At 40.5% G+C, this 20,550-nt stretch overlaps 1 protein-coding gene across 1 annotated transcript in view; it reads left to right on the forward strand.

Annotated features, from left to right (window-relative positions):
* LOC117505150 (glucosidase 2 subunit beta-like) overlaps positions 1–20,550 on the forward strand; it is a 248,340-nt gene that overhangs the window by 9,144 nt on the left and 218,646 nt on the right. Inside the window, exons 4-5 of the mRNA XM_034164700.1 lie at positions 3,580–3,637; positions 6,568–6,685. Of these exons, the coding sequence (XP_034020591.1) occupies positions 3,580–3,637; positions 6,568–6,685 (176 nt within the window). The remainder of the gene's footprint in view (positions 1–3,579; positions 3,638–6,567; positions 6,686–20,550) is intronic.

Genomic DNA, 20,550 nt, shown 5'->3' on the forward strand with positions numbered 1-20,550 from the left:
CCCCAAACATCCTTTCAATTGTCCAAAATATCAACGTAAACTTGTGCATTTATTGATGATGTAATGACAGCCATCTCCCCAGTGCCTTTACCTGACATGCAGCCCCATATCATCAATGACTGTGGAAATTTACATGTTCTCTTCAGGCAGTCATCTTTATAAATCTCATTGGAACGGCACCAAACAAAAGTTCCAGCATCATCACCTTGCCCAATGCAGATTCGAGATTCATCACTGAATATGACTTTCATCCAGTCATCCACAGTCCATGATTGCTTTTCCTTAGCCCATTGTAACCTTGTTTTTTTTCTGTTTAGGTGTTAATGATGGCTTTTGTTTAGCTTTTCTGTATGTAAATCCCATTTCCTTTTAGGCGGTTTCTTACAGTTCGGTCACAGACGTTGACTCCAGTTTCCTCCCATTCGTTCCTCATTTTTTTGTTGTGCATTTTTCGATTTTTGAGACATATTGCTTTAGGTTTTCTGTCTTGACGCTTTGATGTCTTCCTTGGTCTACCAGTATGTTTGCCTTTAACAACCTTCCCATGTTGTTTGTATTTGGTCCAGAGTTTAGACACAGCTGACTGTGAACAACCAACATCTTTTGCAACATTGCGTGATGATTTACCCTCTTTTAAGAGTTTGATAATCCTCTCCTTTGTTTCAATTGACATCTCTCGTGTTGGAGCCACGATTCATGTCAGTCCACTTGGTGCAACAGCTCTCCAAGGTGTGATCACTCCTTTTTAGATGCAGACTAACGAGCAGATCTGATATGATGCAGGTCTTAGTTTTGGGGATGAAAATTTACAGGGTGATTCCATAATTTTTTCCTCAGAATTGAGTGATTCCATATTTTTTTCCTCTGCTTGGTCTAAAAATATAACCGTTACTGACTGCCACAATCTTTTTTTCTTGATTTCTTATAGTGTTTCTTAAAGCCAGAAAGTTGCCATTTGAAATGACTTTAGTTTTGTGTCATGTCTGTGATCTGCTTTTTTTCTACAAAATTAAACAACTGAATGAACATCCTCCGAGGCCGGTGATTCCATAATTTTTGCCAGGGGTTGTAGGTAAAAGCCAGCCTATACAAAAGGGTCTTTAGCTTCACTTTAAATGTTTCAACAGAGTCCACGGAGCATAGGTCCAAAGGCAGTGCATTCCACATTTTAGGTGCCACCACCTCGAAAGCAGTCTCCCCTGGTCTTCAGTCTTGTCCTAGGCACAACCAATAGGCCCAGGTCCGAAGACCTCAGAGACCTGCTTGTCACATATGGATGTAATAGCTTGGTGATATAAGATGGCATTTGACCATGCAGAGCTCTTAAAGTCAGTACTGGAATTTTAAATTGGAGTCTGAAATGGATGGGGAGCCAGTGCAAGGAGGAGAGGATTGGGGTTATATGTCACCTCTTTGATGACCTCGTCAGCAGCCTTGCAGCCGCATTCTGAACCGTTTGTAAGCAGTCCAAAGAGGACTTGCTAAGGCTAAAAAATAGTGAGTTACAGTAATCCAGATGTGACGACACAAATGCATGAATGATCATCTCCAACTCCGCCTGAGACACAATGCTGCGCAGACAGGCAATATTACGCAAATGGAAAAACAAGACTGTGCCAGGCAGGTAACATACGCATCAAAATTGAGGGAGTGATCGAACGTAACACCCAAGTTCCTCACTGCTGAGCGAACAAAAGAGGCCAGAGAACCAAGATTCCCAACCACAGTGGGAACAAACTCGTCAGGGGCACAAACAAGGACCTCAGTTTTTGCTATATTTAAAGACAAATAGTTGGCCGCCATCCAGCCACCAATAACCTCAACACAGCTCTGAAGAGCAAATACCCTAGAGACCGTTTGAGGAGTGAATGAAATATACAGCTGGATGTCATCCGCATAACAGTGGTAGGAGACATCTTTAAAACTGCTCAAGACATTACCAAGTGGGAGCAAATATAGAGCAAACAATATAGGTCCCAGAACAGAACCTTGAGGCACACCACAGGATAGCATGGCAGAGGACATAAATTTACTAGTAGCAACAGCGAAAGTCCTGTGTGAAAGATAAGATAATAACCAGTCCAGAGCAGACCCAGAAATTCCCAACCAAGTCCTTAGTCTCTCAACTAAAACTCCATGATCCACCGTGTCAAACGCTGCAGAGAGAATGCACCTTTCACAAGCGGGTTCACAACACACGTACACTCGATGCACAGTAGCACGTAATGGGAACTTGAAATGGAATTGGACACAAACATAATGAACAAAGCAAATGATTAACATCAGTTATGGGGGGAGGAACAGAGGATAATTTCAGTTTTCGTGGGGGTTCCAGATTTTAAAATGAAAACGTATCTGTTGATAATCTATATATTAAAAGCCAAGTGGCCTTTGTGTAGGTGTATGCGTACGTCTGTGCACATGTACCTTTGAACACGGACAAACCAGGGAGAGTTGACATTTGCCGTTTGGTATGCTTATGTATTTTGGGTCAAGGATGAACACCGCCAAAATGGAACATTGATAGGACAAATATTTTTAGTGCAGCTACAGATATTTGCTAACAACACTGAACAATGGAAATTGATAGTTACATTATGGCTTCACACGCTATTCCAGATCTTTATATAAACATTGCATAATTTATTACCATCCTTGAAAAATGTCAGCTATCTATTTTATAAACACTACCCAATCTAGACCCCATGGATCCCCACGGGCAACACGCAGATTCATCATTAAGATGCATAACAAGTGATATCCAATTTTATCATATGAGAATTGTTTTTTAAAGTCCAGAATCGATATAATTCAAGTACATTTGCTGGTGGAAATGTAGTACCACTTTCCTTCGGCAGAAGTCAGACTGGCAGTTTCTCTTTTTTTTTTTTTAAATCTATTCTTTCAAAAGGTTTGCTCCTTTCTTTCTTGATAATCTGCAAAGTTTTTCCTCCCCCTCCTGTTCTCCAGTAGCTTTCCACTTTAGATGGGATCAATACGTTCTCGTGTCCACGTCCGTAATTGTGCTTTCAGCGGCTTGAGATGGTACAAAACCACAGCGAGTGACAAAATTGAAGTAGTGACGAACTCCTGCTTCCTTTCCTCAGTTTGCCTGTCTTTTCAAAAAAAATATTTTTTTTTTCTTCCCCCGCTTGTCTTTTCATCCCTTCCCCGACTTGAGTGATGCCACTTAATAGCGAGCACATTGTTGCGTTTCCTCTCGGGCAGTTTGTTGAGAGATTTCATTGACTTGTTCCACTGGTCACCACTGGGGTTCTGGGTAATTGAGAAATTTCACGTTGTGCCGGCTCTCTTTGGTGGAACATCCGATCAAAAGTCAGATCTGAGCGCTTACGAAAAGCAGTGCGTCTGATCTTTTCAGGTTTCCTCTCAAAAGTCTATTGAAACAGACGGATATCTTCTCTTTCAGATTAAAAAGTGACCAGGGAGATCAACAACATCTACACTCGCGTTGAATCACTCATTTCATAGATCAGTCCAAAGTCTACAAATGTGATCGGTTTCCAGGTTATTAATGGTAAAAATTTCTGCAACTGTATATTGATGTGTTTTGTGCAGATTGCTGTGATGCTTCAGATGAGTACAACAGCCACGCTCGTTGCCAGAGCACCTGCTGGTCAGTTCAGCCACGCTAACACATTTTTATTGTTTTGTAATCTTGTTTTAAAGCTGCAGTGTGTAGAATTAAGGGTTCTTTATTAGCACAGTTGGAATTTAGCATTCCTAATCATTTGCAGCAAGGAATGGATGTAGTCAGTGGTTGCTCCGCGATGCTCTGGGTACAGTTTGAGAAACATTATTTTTGCAAAATGAGGGGATCATACATATTGATCAGAAGAGAAGGTAAGGGAGCATGAATTTCCAGAAACATGAAGGGAAGCAAAATTGTGACCAGTGATGGCGTCTTGCCATCTGCAGGCTCACTGCTAGATGAAAATAAAGAAACAAGAAAAGGAAAAAGTCTCTTATTTAAGAATCTCGGTGAAGACACACAAGCAAAAACCAGTTGGAATCATTTCTAATCTGATTCAGAACTAATTCATCCAAAATATAAGATGTCCCAAACAAAATACACATTTTTTTAATCCAATTAATCATCAGTGTTGGGCTGCTGATTATGATTTATGCAAGAGTCTGTGGTGCTGTTTATTTTTGCTTGATCCATTGTTGCCCACTAGGGGGCATGATGGCACTATGATGATGGGAAGCACGATGCAGACTTCAGAGTTCATTGCATGTTTGCATAACAAAATAGTTCTTCTGTGTATATATATATATATATATATATATATATATATATATATGATGTCAGACTGCTGCCAGGCCATGTTTATTCTTTATTTCCCAGCTGTGTTGTGAAGATTGGCACTACTAGGAAGCTGAAAATGTAGCCTGATGTCGACATATGCAGTGGCTCTGGGAAGTATTCACAGCTCTTCGCTTTACCAAATGTTATTTTACAGCCTTATTTTTTTTCAGAATGGAGTAAATTGATTTCCCCCCTCAAAATTCTGCTCACAACACCCCATAATGACATGATTTTTTTTTTAAATTTTTACAAATTTATTAAAAATAAAAAAACAAAGAAATCACATGTACATGCGTATTCACATCCTTTGCTCAATACTTTGTTGATGCACCTTTGGCAGCAATTATAGCCTCAAGTCTTCTTGAATATGATGCCACAAGCTTGGCTCACCTATCTTTGGGCATTTGTGCCCATTACTCTTTGCAGAACCTCTCAAGCTCCATCTGGTTGGTTGGGGAACGTCAGTGCACAGCCATTTTCAGATCTCTCCAGAGATGTTCAATCGGATTCAGGTCTGGGCTCTGGCTGGACCACTCAAGGACATTCATAGAGTTGCCCTGAAGCCAATCCTTTGATATCTTGGCTGTGTGCTTAGGGTCAATGTCCTGCTGAAAGATTAACCATCACCCCAGCCTGAGGTCAAGAGTGCTCTGGAGCAGGTTTTCATCCAGGATGTCTCTAAACATTGCTTTATTCATCTTTCCCTCAGTCCTGACTAGTCTTCCAGTTCCTGCTGCTGAAAAACATCCCCACAGCATGATGTTACCACCACCATGCTTCACTGTAGAGATGGTGCCTGGTTTTCTCCAAACATAACACCTGCCATTTACGCCAAAGAGTTCAATCTTTGTCTCATCAGACAAGAGAATTTTGTTTCTTAGAGTCTGAGAGTCCTTCTGGTGCCTTTTGGCAAACTCCAGGTGGGCTGCCATGTGCCATGTTTTGCTAAGGAGTGACTTCAGTCTGCAGCAATCCACCAATCAGGCCTGTATGGTAGACTGGCTAAAGAATGACCTTCTGGAAGGTTCTCCTCTCTCCACAGAGGAACACTGGAGCTCTGACAGAGTGACCATCATGTTCTTAGTCACCTCCCTGACTAATGTCCTTCTCCTCCAATTGCTGACTTTAGATGGGCGGTCAGCTCTATGAAGAGTACTGGTGGATCCAAACCTCTTCCACTTACGGATGATGGAGGCCCCTGTGCTCATTTGGACCTTCAGTGCAGCAGGAATGTCTCTGACCCTTTCCCAGATTTGTGCCTCGAGACAATCTTATGTCAGAGGTGTACAGACAATTGACTTCATGCTTGGTTTCTGCTCTGACATGCACTGTCAACTGGGGGACCTTGTATGTAGACAGGTGTGTGCCTTTCCAAATCATGTGCAGTCAACTGAATTTACCCCAGGGGAACACCAATTAAGCTGAAGAAACATCTCAAGGATAATCAGTGGAAACAGGATGCATGTGATTTCTTAGTTTTTTTTTTTTTTTAATAAATGGACTGCATTTATATAGCGCTTTTCCATCTGTATCAGACGCTCAAAGCGCTTTACAATTATGCCTCACATTCACCCCGATGTCAGGGTGCTGCCATACAAGGCGCTCACTACACACCGGGAGCAATAGGAGATTAAAGGCCTTAGTGGCCTTAGTGATTTTACAGTCAGGTGGGGATTTGAACCCATGATCTTCTGGACTCAAGCCCAACACCTTAACCACTAGACCATCACCTCCCCCCCTTTTAATAAACTTACAAAAATCATTATGGGGTATTGTGTGTAGAATTTTGAGGGGAAAAAAAACAAATTTCAGGCATTTTTGAATAAGGCTGTAACATAAAATGTGGAAAAAGTGAAGCGATGTGAATACTTTCTGGATGCACTGTAACTTCATTTACAGTAAATGAACTTCTTTTGTCGACAGTCTTGTATACCGTTTGCTGCCATATTCCACAAAACCACATACAAGCAGAGTATATCTCATTAGGTTTTCACATGGTCCAGACTCATATTGTGTTTGCCAGTCTTCAAAACAATTTAGTTCCGGCCACAGACCATCAGCCCACATCTTATTTACTCCTGTGTTTTCCCATTTGGTTCCTGCTGCATTGTGGGCCCTTAAAAATTGGATTGCACCATCTCGATGGCCGTAGCAGTTATGGCTAATGTTTTCTCAGTAATGATGCGACTGTGCACCACCTCTCGCTCTCTCTGTCTCTCGCTCCCTTGTTCCTGCAGGAATCTGGGGCAGAGAGAGAGGGCGTATGTGGAGGGCCAAATGAGGACCTTGGACGAGGGTTTGAGACTCAAGCAGCAGATGATTGAGGAAGGGGTGCTGCTTTGGAGGGAGAAACAGGTATTCTACTTCAGTTGCTCTGATGGAATGTGGTGGAAAGCAATCAGTGTTTTCTCAAAAAAACTTTATTTGTTCCTGTTATGAGAAAACCAGTGATCTTTGCCCATTTTGTGTTTGCCTGCTGTTCAAACACTTGGTCCTGGGTGTTCTGTGACCATCTGCATATTTTAACCTAATCACCTTCAGATAGACTGAAAATGTGTATTAAAATAAAGAGCATTTGAGAAGTAAAATATACAAAAATTGTGTGGTTACGCAACAGTTGGCGGTGCCTTTTGTGACTGTAGAGCCTTGTAAGCAGGATATAATCTTGCTATTACATGTTGTAATGACAACGGATACAGTTTAATTTCTGAACTCGAACAAGGAGGTTACGTTTCCATTGCCGTCTGTCTCTGTCAGCAGGATTTCTTAAAAGAACATAAAATTTGGTGAAGTCAGACTTAAGTCAAGGAAGAAACCATTAAATTAGTGTTTCCCAGTCCTGCAGCTAAAACACTGCACATTTCCTATTTCTCCCTGCTGGAAGTGCACATAATGACTCAAATCAGATGTGTTCTGTTGTTTAGACAGATGTCCGCTGGCTGAGCACAGCTGTCAGCAGATCGGGTCGGAGGAGCTCAAGGACAAATGGAAAACGTGCAGTATTTGGGCAACACTACATTAATCATGGATTTGAATGATAAGATAAGATAACTTTATTGATCTCACAGAGGAGAAATTCACATGTTACGTATGCTCTTAAAAAGCACACAAGATGGGTGCAAGTAGAGGAAAATGTTCATCAAACAGCGTGTGCAAGGATAAGCAATAATAATAATAATACTTGTAACAGTACAATAAAATAAGAAAATGAGGTAGAAATAGAATATATATATATATAAACATGATTGGGATTGAAAAATAAATGGGAGCATCTTATTTACAATATGTGAAGTGGAATTTAGATGTGATAAGGTGATATTAGTGCTGGGATATTTAAACGGGTTGTTATTGCACATGATTTGTGGAGATATTATTGCACGTGATTTGTGGACATATTATTGCATGTGGTTATTTCACAGTGTTGTTGTACAGGGTGGATCCTGCTTTTGATCAAAGATTCTTTTATTCTGATTATGGGATCAACGCAATCAACACTTGGGATTAAAACTTGGTGATCAGGATCAAAGCTGAGGATCCAGGTTCAGCCATCAGGATCAAAGAGTGGTTTGCATCAATTTGATTTATTTATGTAACGCCACATCACAACAAAACTGCCTTGAGGCACTTCACATGGTTAAGGATCAAAGATCAACCTGACAGGTCAACAGTCTGAAAATAGAGATTGTGATCAAATTTGAGTGATTAGGCTCAAATATCAATATTGAATTAATGATTGCAATCAAAGATTAGGCTCAAAGTTGCATGATGAGGATTCGTTCAAGTTAATTCATTTATATAGCGCCACATTACAACAAAGCTGCCCAGATACACTTCACATGGGTAAGGATCAAAGATAAAGATTGCAGGCCAACAGTCTGTAAAAAGAGCTCAGGATCACATTTGAGTGATTAGGATCAAACATGAGGATTAGATTTGAGTGATTAAGATCAAAGATAAGGATTAAAGTTGAGTGGCTTGGATCAAAGATAAGGATTAAAGTTGAGTGGCTTGGATCAATTTAAGTCAATTCCTTTATATTGCACCACATGACAACAAAGCTGCCTTAATATACTTGACATGGGTAAGGATCAAAGATGAAGGTTGCAGGTCAGTGGTCTGAAAAGAGAGAGTTTAAGATCAAAGACCAAGATCACAGTTGAGTGGTTTGGATCAAATATCAGGATCAAAGTTTAGTTGTGCAGATCAAAGCTCTGGATCAAAGATGAGTGGTTTGGATCAAAGAGAGTGATGGATCAGCAATTAGAAGATCAAGGTCACAATCAGGATCAACATTAAGTGATTTCAAATTAAGTGATTAGTAACAATGGTCATGATCAAGGTTGGGTGATTAGGCTCAAAGGTCAGAATCAAAGTTGGGTGATGAGGATCAAAGATCAGAATCAACAATGAGTTGTTGTCCATTCGGCCTCTCCCTTTTATTCGGGGGTCGCCACAGCGGATGCAGTTAGATCCGCATGGGTATTTGGCACAAGTTTTATGCTGGATGCACTTCCAGACACAACTCCAGCCTTGGCTCCTAGTGTTCTGAAGAGGACTCCAATCAAAGTACTAACCATGCCCCACACTGTTAAGCTTCTGAGATGTGACGGGATCAGGCACATCACAGAGCAGACCGATTGCAGGATCAGTGAGTGATCAGGGTTGATGGTTGTCTGTCAAAATTTTTTGGCCAGATCAAGATAATGAACCATATCTGGTGAACAGAAATGTACTTTATGACAGAGGTCGTCCGCTAGAGTGGACAAAAGCTCAGATTTTTCTTTAGAGTTTAATTTAATGGGGTATCTTTAACCTTGGCTGAGGAATGTGTCTTACCGAGTGCCCTTTTCGTTCTCAGTAATAGTTTTTTTTTGTTTGTTTTTTTTTTTATCCTTGGTGATTTGTGCCGCCACATTGCATGCTTTGTTTGTGATGTCACGGTTAGTTTGCTTCTTGATCAAAATGAGCACCTGCGATGTCCTTTGCCCGACACGGGTCTGCTGCTGGCTCCCTGCTCCTGCAGACGGTTGACGTACAGTTGCCATCATGCTCATTTTGTGCAATTTTAGAATCTTGTTGTCCGGTGGATTGTTGCTGCAGCTGCTTGTGCAATTACCCCCCGCCCCCCTCCCCCCAAGGACCACTTAATTTATTTAATTCGGTTTCCTTAAATAATTAAACTGACAAAGTGTTTGCATGACATTCCAGTGATATACGAGTACTCAAATCTGTATTTGGATGTAAAGTGCATAAAATATTTAGGAAAACGCACAACCTGAGAGTTATGTGCTAATCGATGAGCACTGGCTCATATTTCAATTAGAAATGGCTGCAGAGAGATCTAAGAAATGATACCAGCATATTAAAACAGTTTGAGGAGCAAATTAGCACTTACAGACAAGAATACAAAAATACAAAAACATTTGTTTCCAAATGTTTAACCATTCAGGTAATTTGTGTGGGAGGTGTGTTTGCGTCATCATCATCGATAACACGTTGGATGTCCTGCCTTTGATTCTAAGTGTTTGTGTGTCTCTGAAGCACGTGGAGTTGAGCTCTGCTTCATTTGCATTCACTCTAAAGCAGGAAAGAGTAAATCGTTGTGGCTCAGGCCTTGCGAGTAAACAAGTACCTGAATGATCAAACCTAGTTTGAATTAATGTGCTGCTTCTGCAGCGCATCAAGATAAACAGAGTCGACTTTATTTTCTCTAATTGCAAATTTTCTCTTCTGTAGAATTGCAAATTGAGTTTAATAAGAACCAGTCCAAGTTAGAAGTGGAGTCCTGGACTTTGATGCAAAATTGAGACAATGAAGGAGCACTTTAGCATTTATATGTAAAGGTTCAGTAAATAAAATTAATACTAATATTGCTTTCTGAACAAGAGGTTTTCCTTCCATGCTCTGTAATGGCCATATGCAGCCTCCCATTTGGAACAACCCCAACAAAAGATTCTGAATTAACCATTGAAAATTATATCTGAATTCTGTCAAGATACAATTTTTTTTTTTTCTGTTAATATGTCGGTGATCTTCAGATTGATTTGCTGACATTCAAGTAATTTTTCATCCAGTGGAAGAGAAAAGGTGTTACTTGAGAGCTCTGCATGATGTGATCTCAAAAAGCGTGGGGGAAGAACTGATTCGGTTGCAGCGGGGAAAAAAAAAGGTTGCGACATCACTTCCGGTTTGCTTCTGTGACAGATCAGTCGCGCACGATGCTCAAACCTCACAGAGTGCCCGACGTGTGACCGAGTCAAGAGGCCGAAAACGCCGCTCGGATTTCAAAGTAAGTAGTGAGTTGTGCCCAAACAAGGGTTTTAGCCATGCTAATGCTCCCCAGAACCATTTTCCTGAAAGTCTGACGGACCTAAATGACATGGTGAGATTGTGAAGAACTTCACTCATTAATGTCGGCAACATAAACATATGATTTACTGTTGTTGTAAATTACATTGATCATTCAATAAATCTATTGATGTCGAAGTTTCTGTTCTTGATATTCTACTTAGTAATGATATTTTCATGAATACCTTTAATAAGCCCATATGAATGTACCATTAATCAATCAATCAATCAATTTTTTTATATAGCGCCAAATCACAACAAACAGTTGCCCCAAGGCGCTTTATATTGTAAGGCAAGGCCATACAATAATTATGTAAAACCCCAACGGTCAAAACGACCCCCTGTGAGCAAGCACTTGGCTACAGTGGGAAGGATTAATGCCTACAGTAGTTTATCATTAACAAATCGTGTCAGTCTATTTAAAATATCTTTATCTCAAGACCTTCATACAACCAAGCAGTTTTGAACTATGGTGTATTACATACAATCGGCACAATATATTTACATCAACCTACGTCGATGTTCGGTCCAAGGCTTTGCCTTGCGTATATGATAGACTTATTGTATGATATATATATATCATACAATATACCACAACTTTGACCATTTTTCTGAGCTTTGCATTTGCCTGTGTGCATATGCGTACACACCACACACACACAAAGTGACAGTGAAGCAGGTGAAGTGAAGATAACATGTTACTTGATGCTAACAGGTGTTTTTCCCAGTGACTGAAAATTCTAACCAGTGTTTGGAAGAATAAGGCGAAGTTGAAAGCCTTACTCCACAGCTCCAATGATTTGGTTTTAAGCCGAATGAGAGAGAACATTAATGTGGATGAGGTGGAGTGTTGTTTATATGCATGAGTGCAATTTTTGTTGAGAAGCTGAGAGTGTAATTTTTTTTGTTGTTGCTTACTTGTGGTATTTTAATGTTTAGCCCACGGTTCAAGTCCAAGGTTATTCTAACAAATTAAAATTTCATCACTTTGAAAAGATTATTTGCTTTACCAGTTGCATAAAATGGTATTAAAATGACAATAATATGGTTTATTGAAATTATGGGACTGTATATCTTCCAACAAATAGTTTTTGTCCCTGATTTGCCAGTTGATGGTCTTTGAATGTACATATACACTCCTCTGTTCTCTCTCTCTCCCTCTTTTTTTTTTTCTTTTTTTTTAATGTTCTTTTTTGTCGCGGCTGATTGGCAGATTGAAGTTGAAGTGTCACCCAGCCCTTCTGGCCCTACTGCACATTGTGTTTCTTTTATATGTTGATGTGGCAGAGTTACCTCAGGGGCTTCTGTTCCAAAACCTTACACAATAACCTGGACATGAGCTGTCCTTGCAGTTGAAGAAAAAAAAACCTGTGCTGGAAAAGAAATGTAGAGTGTGTAGAGTGTCGCTACAATGTGTCCATGCAGTTGGAAAAATACTGTTATTTTAATGCAGTTTGGTATTTCACTGAATTTTCTGTCATTTTTATCACTATTTTTGTTTAGATTTATACCTTTTTAAAGGCAGATTGTGGATTATTGAGAAAAGCCTACAATCTACATTTTGAATACGTCTGGGGATTTATGTTTCCATATTTCCACAATTATGTGTTCATGTTGAAATTCTACATGTGATTGAAAAACTTTCATTCCAAAACTGCTTGTTTTACCCTTTTGTGACATATGTCCTCAGCAAGACCTCGTACAAGTGTGACGCTAGGCGCATTGGTTTTGATTATGGCCACCAGGGGGCAATGGTTCTGAAACCATGTGTACATGACATCTTGACAAACCACGAGGACTTCATGGAGAGTGATGGCACTCATTACAGTAAATTTTACTTTGCTAAGACCTTGTTGGACTTGGTGATGTAGGTTAGGATTAGTATTGCATTTATTGGAAAATGCAAGTTGTGTTGGAACTTCTTCTTTCGGCTGTTCCCGTTAGGGGTCACCACAGCAGATCAATTGTTTCCATCTCACCCTGTCCTTTGTATGTTGCTCTGTCACAGCAACCACCTGCATGTCCTTCCTCACTACATCCATAAACCTTCTCTTTGACCTCCCTTCTCCTCCTGCCTGTCGCTCCATCCTCAGCATTCTTCTCCCTGTATACCCTGTGTCCCTCCTCTGCACATGTCCAAACCATCTCAATCTCCCCTCTCTGACTTCGTCTCCAAACTGTCCCACCTGAGCTGTCCCTCTGATATGTTCATTCCTAATCCTGTCCATCCTCGTCACTCCCAAAGAGAAGCGCATCATCATCAGAATAGCTTTTATTTGCCAAGGAATTTGAATTCGGTTTAAGCTGCACTCTCTCTGTACGGCATGTATAAATACACACTAAACACTGAATAATTCACAGTAACAAAATGTGCAAATTAAATGTGCAAGTACAATAAATAAAATGTGCAATAAAAGAATAAATGTGTGAAACAGACAAACATTGAAGTTAAGTTGTACATTTTTTTTGAAGGTTAAATTGTTCCATCAGTATGATGGCCTGTGGAAAGAAACTGTTCCTGTGTCTCATTTTTTTTTTTTTTTTTTTGACATACAGAGCTCTGTTACATCGACCAGTAGGGAGGAGTTTAAACTGGTGTCCAGGGTGTGAGGGGTCTACAGAGATGTTACCAGCTTGCTTCCTGGTCCTGGATCAGTATAAGTCCTGGATGGAGGGCAGGCTGGCTCCAATTACTTTTTGTTATGTAGTCCTGATAGTTCATTGAAGTCTGTGCCTCTCATGTTTGGAGGTGGAGGGAAACCAAACAGAGATGGAGATGCACAGGACAGTTTGGATGATGGATGTGTAGAAGATGAGCAGTTCTTGGGGTCAGTTGAACTTGGCACAGCAGAGGAAGTACATCCTCTGCTGTGCCTTTTTCCTGATGGAGTCTATGTGGGAGTTCCACTTCAGATCTTGGGAGATGGTGGACCCCAGGAACCATAAAGTATCCACAGTAGGCACAGTGTTTAGGATGGAGAGGGATAGGAGTGAGTGTGGGTTCCTCCTGAAGTGCACTAATCATTTCCACAGTCTTGAGCGGGTTCAGCTCCAGGTTGTTCTGGCCACACCAGAGGACCAACTGTTCCACCTCCTATCTGTATGCAATCTCATCACCATCCTGGATGAGTCCAGTGATGGTGGTGTTGTCTGCAAACTTCAGGAGTTTAGCAGAGGGGTTCCCTGAGGTGCAGTCATTTGTGTAGAGGGTGAAGAACATTGGGGAGAGCACACGCGCCAGTGCTGATTGTCTATGTGCTGGATGTGATGCTCCCCAGCCTCACCTACCTGCTGTGTCCTACCCGTCAGGAAGTTGGAGATCCTCTGACAGGTGGGAGCTGGCACAGAGAGGTTGGAGAGTTTTTGTGGAGAATGATGACGCAGAGCTGAAGTCCACGAACAGGATCCTCACATACGTCCCTGCAGAGTCCAGGCGCTGCAGGATGTAATGCAGACCCATGTTGACTCCATCCTCCACTGACCTGTTTGCCCAGCAGGCAAACTGCAAGGGGACCAGCAGGGGTCCTGTGATGGCTTTCAGGTGGCTCAACTCTAGCCGTTTAAAGACTTTATGACTGCAGATATCAGGGTGACGGGCCTGTGGTCATTTCGTCCTTTTATGGAGGGTTTCTTGGGGACTGGGATAATAATGGAGCGTTTGGAGCAGGAAGGGATCTCCCACAGCTCTAGAGATCTGTTGAAGATCTGGGTGAAGCTCTGCCACCTGTCGTTTTGTTAGTGCTACCATCTCTAAGCCGTACAACACAGCTTGTCTCACTACTGTCTTGTTGACTTTCCCCTTCACTCTTGGAGATATTCTTCAGTCACAAATCACTTCTGCGCCCTTTCTCCATCCACTCCACCCTGCCTGCATTCTCTTCTTCATATCTCTCCCACACTCTCCATTACTTTGGACAGTTGACTCCAAGTATTTAAAGTCCTCTGCTTTCACCACTTCTATTCCTTGTAACTACACTATTCTTTTGGGCTCCATCTCATTCACAAACATTGCCACCCTTGCTACGACTGAATTTCATTCCCCTGCTCTCCAGAGCATATATCTGTTTCCAGGCTAATCTCAACCTGCTCTCTACTCTCACTACAGATCACAATGTCATCTGCAAACATCGTAGTCCATGGAGACTCCTGTCTGATCTCATCCGTCGACCTATCCATCACCACTGTGAACAAGAAAGGACTCAGAGCTAATCCTTGGTGTAATCCCTCCTCCACCTTGAATGAATCCGTCATTCCTACTGTGCATCTCACCGCTGTCACTTGTATCCTTGAACATGTCCTGCACTACCCTCACACACTTCTTTGCCACTCTAGACTTCCTCATACAATACTACAGCTCTTCTCTTGGCACCCTGTCATAAAGTTTATCTAAGTCCACAAACACATCATGTAAGTCCTTCTGGCCTTCTCTGTACTTCTCCATCACTACTGCCAGAGTAAACATTGCAAACACACACCAATTAGCTAAACTGCAGGAATGTCTTACAGACATAAAGACATGGATGACCTCTAATTTCCTGCTTTTAAACTCAGATAGAACTGAAGTTATTGTACTTGGCCCCACAAATCTTAGAAACATGGTGTCTAACCAGATCCTTACTCTGGATGGCATTACCCTGACCTCTAGTAATACTGTGAGAAATCTTGGAGTCATTTTTGATCAGGATATGTCCTTCAATGCGCATATTAAGCAAATATGTAGGACTGCTTTTTTGCATTTGCGCAATATCTCTAAAATTAGAAAAGTCTTGTCTCAGAGTGATGCTGAAAAACTAATTCATGCATTTATTTCCTCTAGGCTGGACTATTGTAATTCATTATTATCAGGTTGTCCTAAAAGTTCCCTGAAAAGCCTTTAGTTAATTCAAAATGCTGCAGCTAGAGTACTGACGGGGACTAGAAGGAGAGAGCATATTTCACCCATATTGGCCTCTCTTCATTGGCTTCCTGTTAATTCTAGAATAGAATTTAAAATTCTTCTTCTTACTTATAAGGTTTTGAATAATCAGGTCCCATCTTATCTTAGAGAGCTCATAGTACCATATCACCCCAATAGAGCACTTCGCTCTCAGACTGCAGGCTTACTTGTAGTTCCTAGGGTTTTTAAGAGTAGAATGGGAGGCAGAGCCTTCAGCTTTCAGGCTCCTCTCCTGTGGAACCAGCTCCCAATTCGGATCAGGGAGACAGACACCCTCTACTTTTAAGATTAGGCTTAAAACTCCTTTTTGCTAAAGCTTATAGTTAGGGCTGGATCAGGTGACCCTGAACCATCCCTTAGTTATGCTGCTATAGACTTAGACTGCTGGGGGGTTCCCATGATGCACTGAGTGTTTCTTTCTCTTTTTGCTCTGTATGCACCACTCTGCATTTAATCATTAGTGATTGATCTCTGCTCCCCTCCACAGCATGTCTTTTTCCTGGTTCTCTCCCTCAGCCCCAACCAGTCCCAGCAGAAGACTGCCCCTCCCTGAGCCTGGTTCTGCTGGAGGTTTCTTCCTGTTAAAAGGGAGTTTTTCCTTCCCACTGTCGCCAAGTGCTTGCTCACAGGGGGTCGTTTTGACCGTTGGGGTTTTTCCGGAATTATTGTATGGCTTTGCCTTACAATATAAAGCGCCTTGGGGCAGCTGTTTGTTGTGATTTGGCGCTGTATAAATAAAATTGATTTGATTTTGATTTGATCTGTAGTGCTCTTTCTCATCATGAAACCATATTGTTGCTCTAAGATCTTCACCTGTTTTCTAAGTCTAGCTTCTACTGCTCTTTCCCATAACTTCATGCTGTGGCTGATCAACTTTATACCTCTGTAGTTACTGCAGCTCTGCACATCACCCTTATTCTTAAAAACAGGAACCAGCACACTTTGTCTCCACTTCTCAGGCATCCTGTCACTTTCTAAGATTTTATCAAACACTCTGGTTAGAAACTCCACTGCCATCTAAGCATTTCCATGCCTCCACTGGAATGTCATCTGGACCGACTGCCTTTCCGCTCTTCATTCTCTTCATAGCTGCCCTCACTTCATCCTTACTAATCTCTTGCACTTCCTGATTTACTCTGTCCGCATCATCCAGCTTTCTCTTTCTCTGATTTTCTTCCTTCATCAATTTCTCAAGATATTCCCTCCACTTTCTCAACACACTCTCCTCACTTGTCAGCACATTGCCATCTGTCTTTGACCACCCTAACCTGCTGCACATCCTTTCCAGCTCTGTCCCTTTGTCTGGCCAATTGGTACTAGTCCTTTTCTCCTTCCTTACTGTTCAACTTCTTGTACAGCTTGCTGTTTAATTGTAAATACATTAAAGATACATGGATAACACAAGAAAGTGAAAACACTTATTTCCATTGTGGTCCATTTAAAAATCAAATGACAAACTAGAAATAATAATGATTGTGTGTGTATATAAGAATCTAAACAATTTATAAATACATTAAGAGTAAATAAACATGAAAAAATTAGGTAATTAACAGGAAATAAAAGGGCAAGGTTCTTACTTTAAAAACTGTTGACATTCCAACTCACTGTAGAAACTTTGTATAATTTATTACCATCCTTGAAAAATGTCAGCTACCTATTTTATAAACACTACCCACTCTAGAGCCACAGGCAAGGTGCCAGTTAAAAATATAAAAGCCAAGATGATGGGTTGCATAAGGTAGGCTTAGTACCTGTAAATAGTTAGTTATGTTGCCAGTTTTCTTCAAACAAGTCAGGGGATGGATACATGAACATTTCCAAGTTACTAAATATGTCATGGACTTTATTTACATCAATTATGAAGAAATACAAACAGTATGGCACTCTATGGTAAATGTGCATGGAGTAGACAGGTCTCAAAAACTGAGTGACTGTGCAAGAAGGAGAAGAGTGAGGAAAACCACCAAGACACCCACAGAACCCAGAAGAGGTTATAGGCTTCTTTGGCTGTAATTGGAGAAATTGTGCATAATGCATGTTTTGCATTTTATGTCCCCAGTTATACAGCTTCCTGATGAAGTGGTATGGAGGAGGATTTTCTTAAAAAGAAGACCTTAAAGATAAGTTACAATTTGCCAAAAGGTATATCAGAGATGCAAGCAAAGATTTGATGTTTTCTTCATTTAATTTCAACACAAGAAGGTGTACTCAAAGTAAAAACATGCATAAAGGAATCCCAGTGGTGGGCACACTTCCGATAATCCGATAACAGATAATTATCGAAGATAATGTTTTTGTTATCGGATTATCTTTTTAGATAACTTTAAAAACCATTATCGGACTAATTATCTTCAGATGAATTGTCCTCCGATAACTTTTAGACCGATAACGCAGTAAACCCAGCTGAACAACAGCAAGCATTTTTAAAATTTAAAATCAGTTGAGACCTACCTGTTAAAAGTTTCCTAACAGATGTATATAGTTCTACCCTCTGCAAACAGTAGAGAGATACTTCCAGGAAAAACCACTCTACCTGTGCAGGCAAAGGAGAACTAATCACCAAAAATAATAATAATAATAATAATAATTTCCTTTAACACCATACTGATATGCTGGCAATATCACCCAAGTCATCCAGAGGCATACATTTTTAAGTTATGGTTCAAATTTTAACAAAACAAATTTTGGACAAGTTATTTAAAATTACTGTCATGTCTGAAGTTTTATAAAGTGAAAATATCATATATATATTTTTTTAGTTTTAAAATAATGTGCTAATTTTTAAGGTTTTGTGAGCACATGCTGAGCCCAGCAGTGCATTATGGGTAGGACAGGGTGTTCATGACAGGACAAATGCATTTCAGACACTCTGTTCAGGCTCCACGGACAGCAGCATTAAACTCTAGTGCCTAAAACTCTCGTGAATATATTCTCTGGGTTTATAGACGTTATTATATTTACGTTTGTTAAATTCCACGCATCTTAAATGTAGCAGACGGATCATCTGGGATTTTGTTTTGGAAAGATTTCAAGGCCCTACTGCCATCTACTGGCCAGTGGTGTTCATGGCAGTATTTTTTTTTTTTTTTTTTTTACAAATTAAGTTTAAAAACAAAAAACAACAACAAAACATTACAAGACAGCTCTGCGGTGTTCGCACAGGCACAGTGCGAGCGGTTGGACACTTGTAGCTCTGCAGCAGCAGGATACCCTCACGACGGCCGACCCAAATAATATCAAACAGGTTTGATTTTCATACGATCGGCGATCAGGAGGTGGTCGTCAGATGTTAAACGCAGCTTGTTACTCCATGTACACTACACGATGCAGGACGCGCGATTAACCTGACACTCGGTCCAAAAAATTCTCTCGCACAGTGTAAAGCCAAAATTTGTGTCAATACTGAGTGCAAGTTTTACAACATCATAAAACGTGCGCGCATTCTCTCCACATGTAAAACATTTTGCAATGACACTTCCAGGTCTCTGTAAAAATGCATGTTTTTACAAATAAAAAATGGAATATCTTACAAAAGCACATTTATCTCGATTATCTGTAAACACCAACACACGACACACGTCACATTAACGTGTTGGTTTACATAATGAATGATTGAACCAATCAGTGTTAAGCAGAGGCACATTTTACCCAGAATCCTTTGCGATCTGTCTGTGTGTGTTACAAAACCTCAGAATTAGCGCATTATTCAACATTAAAAGATATATGTTATATTTTAACTTTGTACAAATGACAGAATTGACATTAATGGAGTTATTCTATCAGTATTCACACAAAACCATAAGTCAGGATGCCTTTATTTTTCAAGACCTCCGCCTGACCGGAGCATTGTGATTGGTAGAGAGCTGGCTTTGTGACTGCAAATAGGGTGCTTCAGTGCTGTAGCCGTGTAGCTTCCAGCAGGGGCCAGCATGTTCAAACATAAAAATGCTGACTCATTGTTTGAGTCTTATATCGCTTCCAAAAGCGATCGTGGTGTTAAAACTCAAATTCAGCTTGTTAGTAGTTGCAGATGTACCAGAGACAACACTGGAATTTATCGGTTATCTGTAACTTCCAATACATTTTTGGGTGGTTTATCGGTTTATCTTTATCAAAGATAACTTTTCAGTTATCTGATTATCTGTTATCGAAGTTAATTTTTTGGTTATCAGTGCCCACCACTGAGGAATCCCAATTTCATGCTTAACCTTAGTCTTGGTTCCACCTAAATCTGGTTCCCTCAAAAATGTTAATTCTGCACAAATTTATGCCAGTTGACAGGGTCATTACTCCGGAATGGATGAGAACAGAAGAGAGTTTTATGTACTGAAAGAAAGCTTGTGATATGCAGTTTAAAAAAAAAAAAAAAAAAAACTTTTTATCTGTCCAAACTGATTTGTATAAGCACAGATTTCAACCACAAGAAATAAGTTTTTCTTACTTTCTGTGCTGTAGCTTCAGCACAGTAGAGATTACTTTTTGTTACTGGTGTGACTCAGAAGTAAATATGTTCTTTCCACAAAATGGACTCCATATATCACGGTGGCAAACTGAAGGCAGATCAGAAATGCTCTCATCCCTATCCGAAATGAATCCATCACTGCATTATGAGTCTCTGTGGAGAGATTGTAAGCACACGCACACACAAACAAGAGCTGGTGCCATTTCGTATTAATTGGTCTATTTCAGATAGTGATGATGCTGTATATTTGGTCGTCAGAAGCTTGTGCTTTTTCTGGTATGACAGCAATACCTTCTGACACAAGTGATGATGATTATTATTTAAATTTTAACACACACATGCACACATATATATGTGTGCATGTGTGACTCATGTATGATATATGTGTAAAAAAATTCTGCTGCACCGGACCTACTGCATGCACAGGGTATTATAGGATTTTGCAAGACACTCTGTAGATAACCAAAAATTTGG

This window comes from Thalassophryne amazonica, chromosome 23 (assembly GCF_902500255.1).
Source record: "Thalassophryne amazonica chromosome 23, fThaAma1.1, whole genome shotgun sequence".
Taxonomy (NCBI): domain Eukaryota; kingdom Metazoa; phylum Chordata; class Actinopteri; order Batrachoidiformes; family Batrachoididae; genus Thalassophryne; species Thalassophryne amazonica.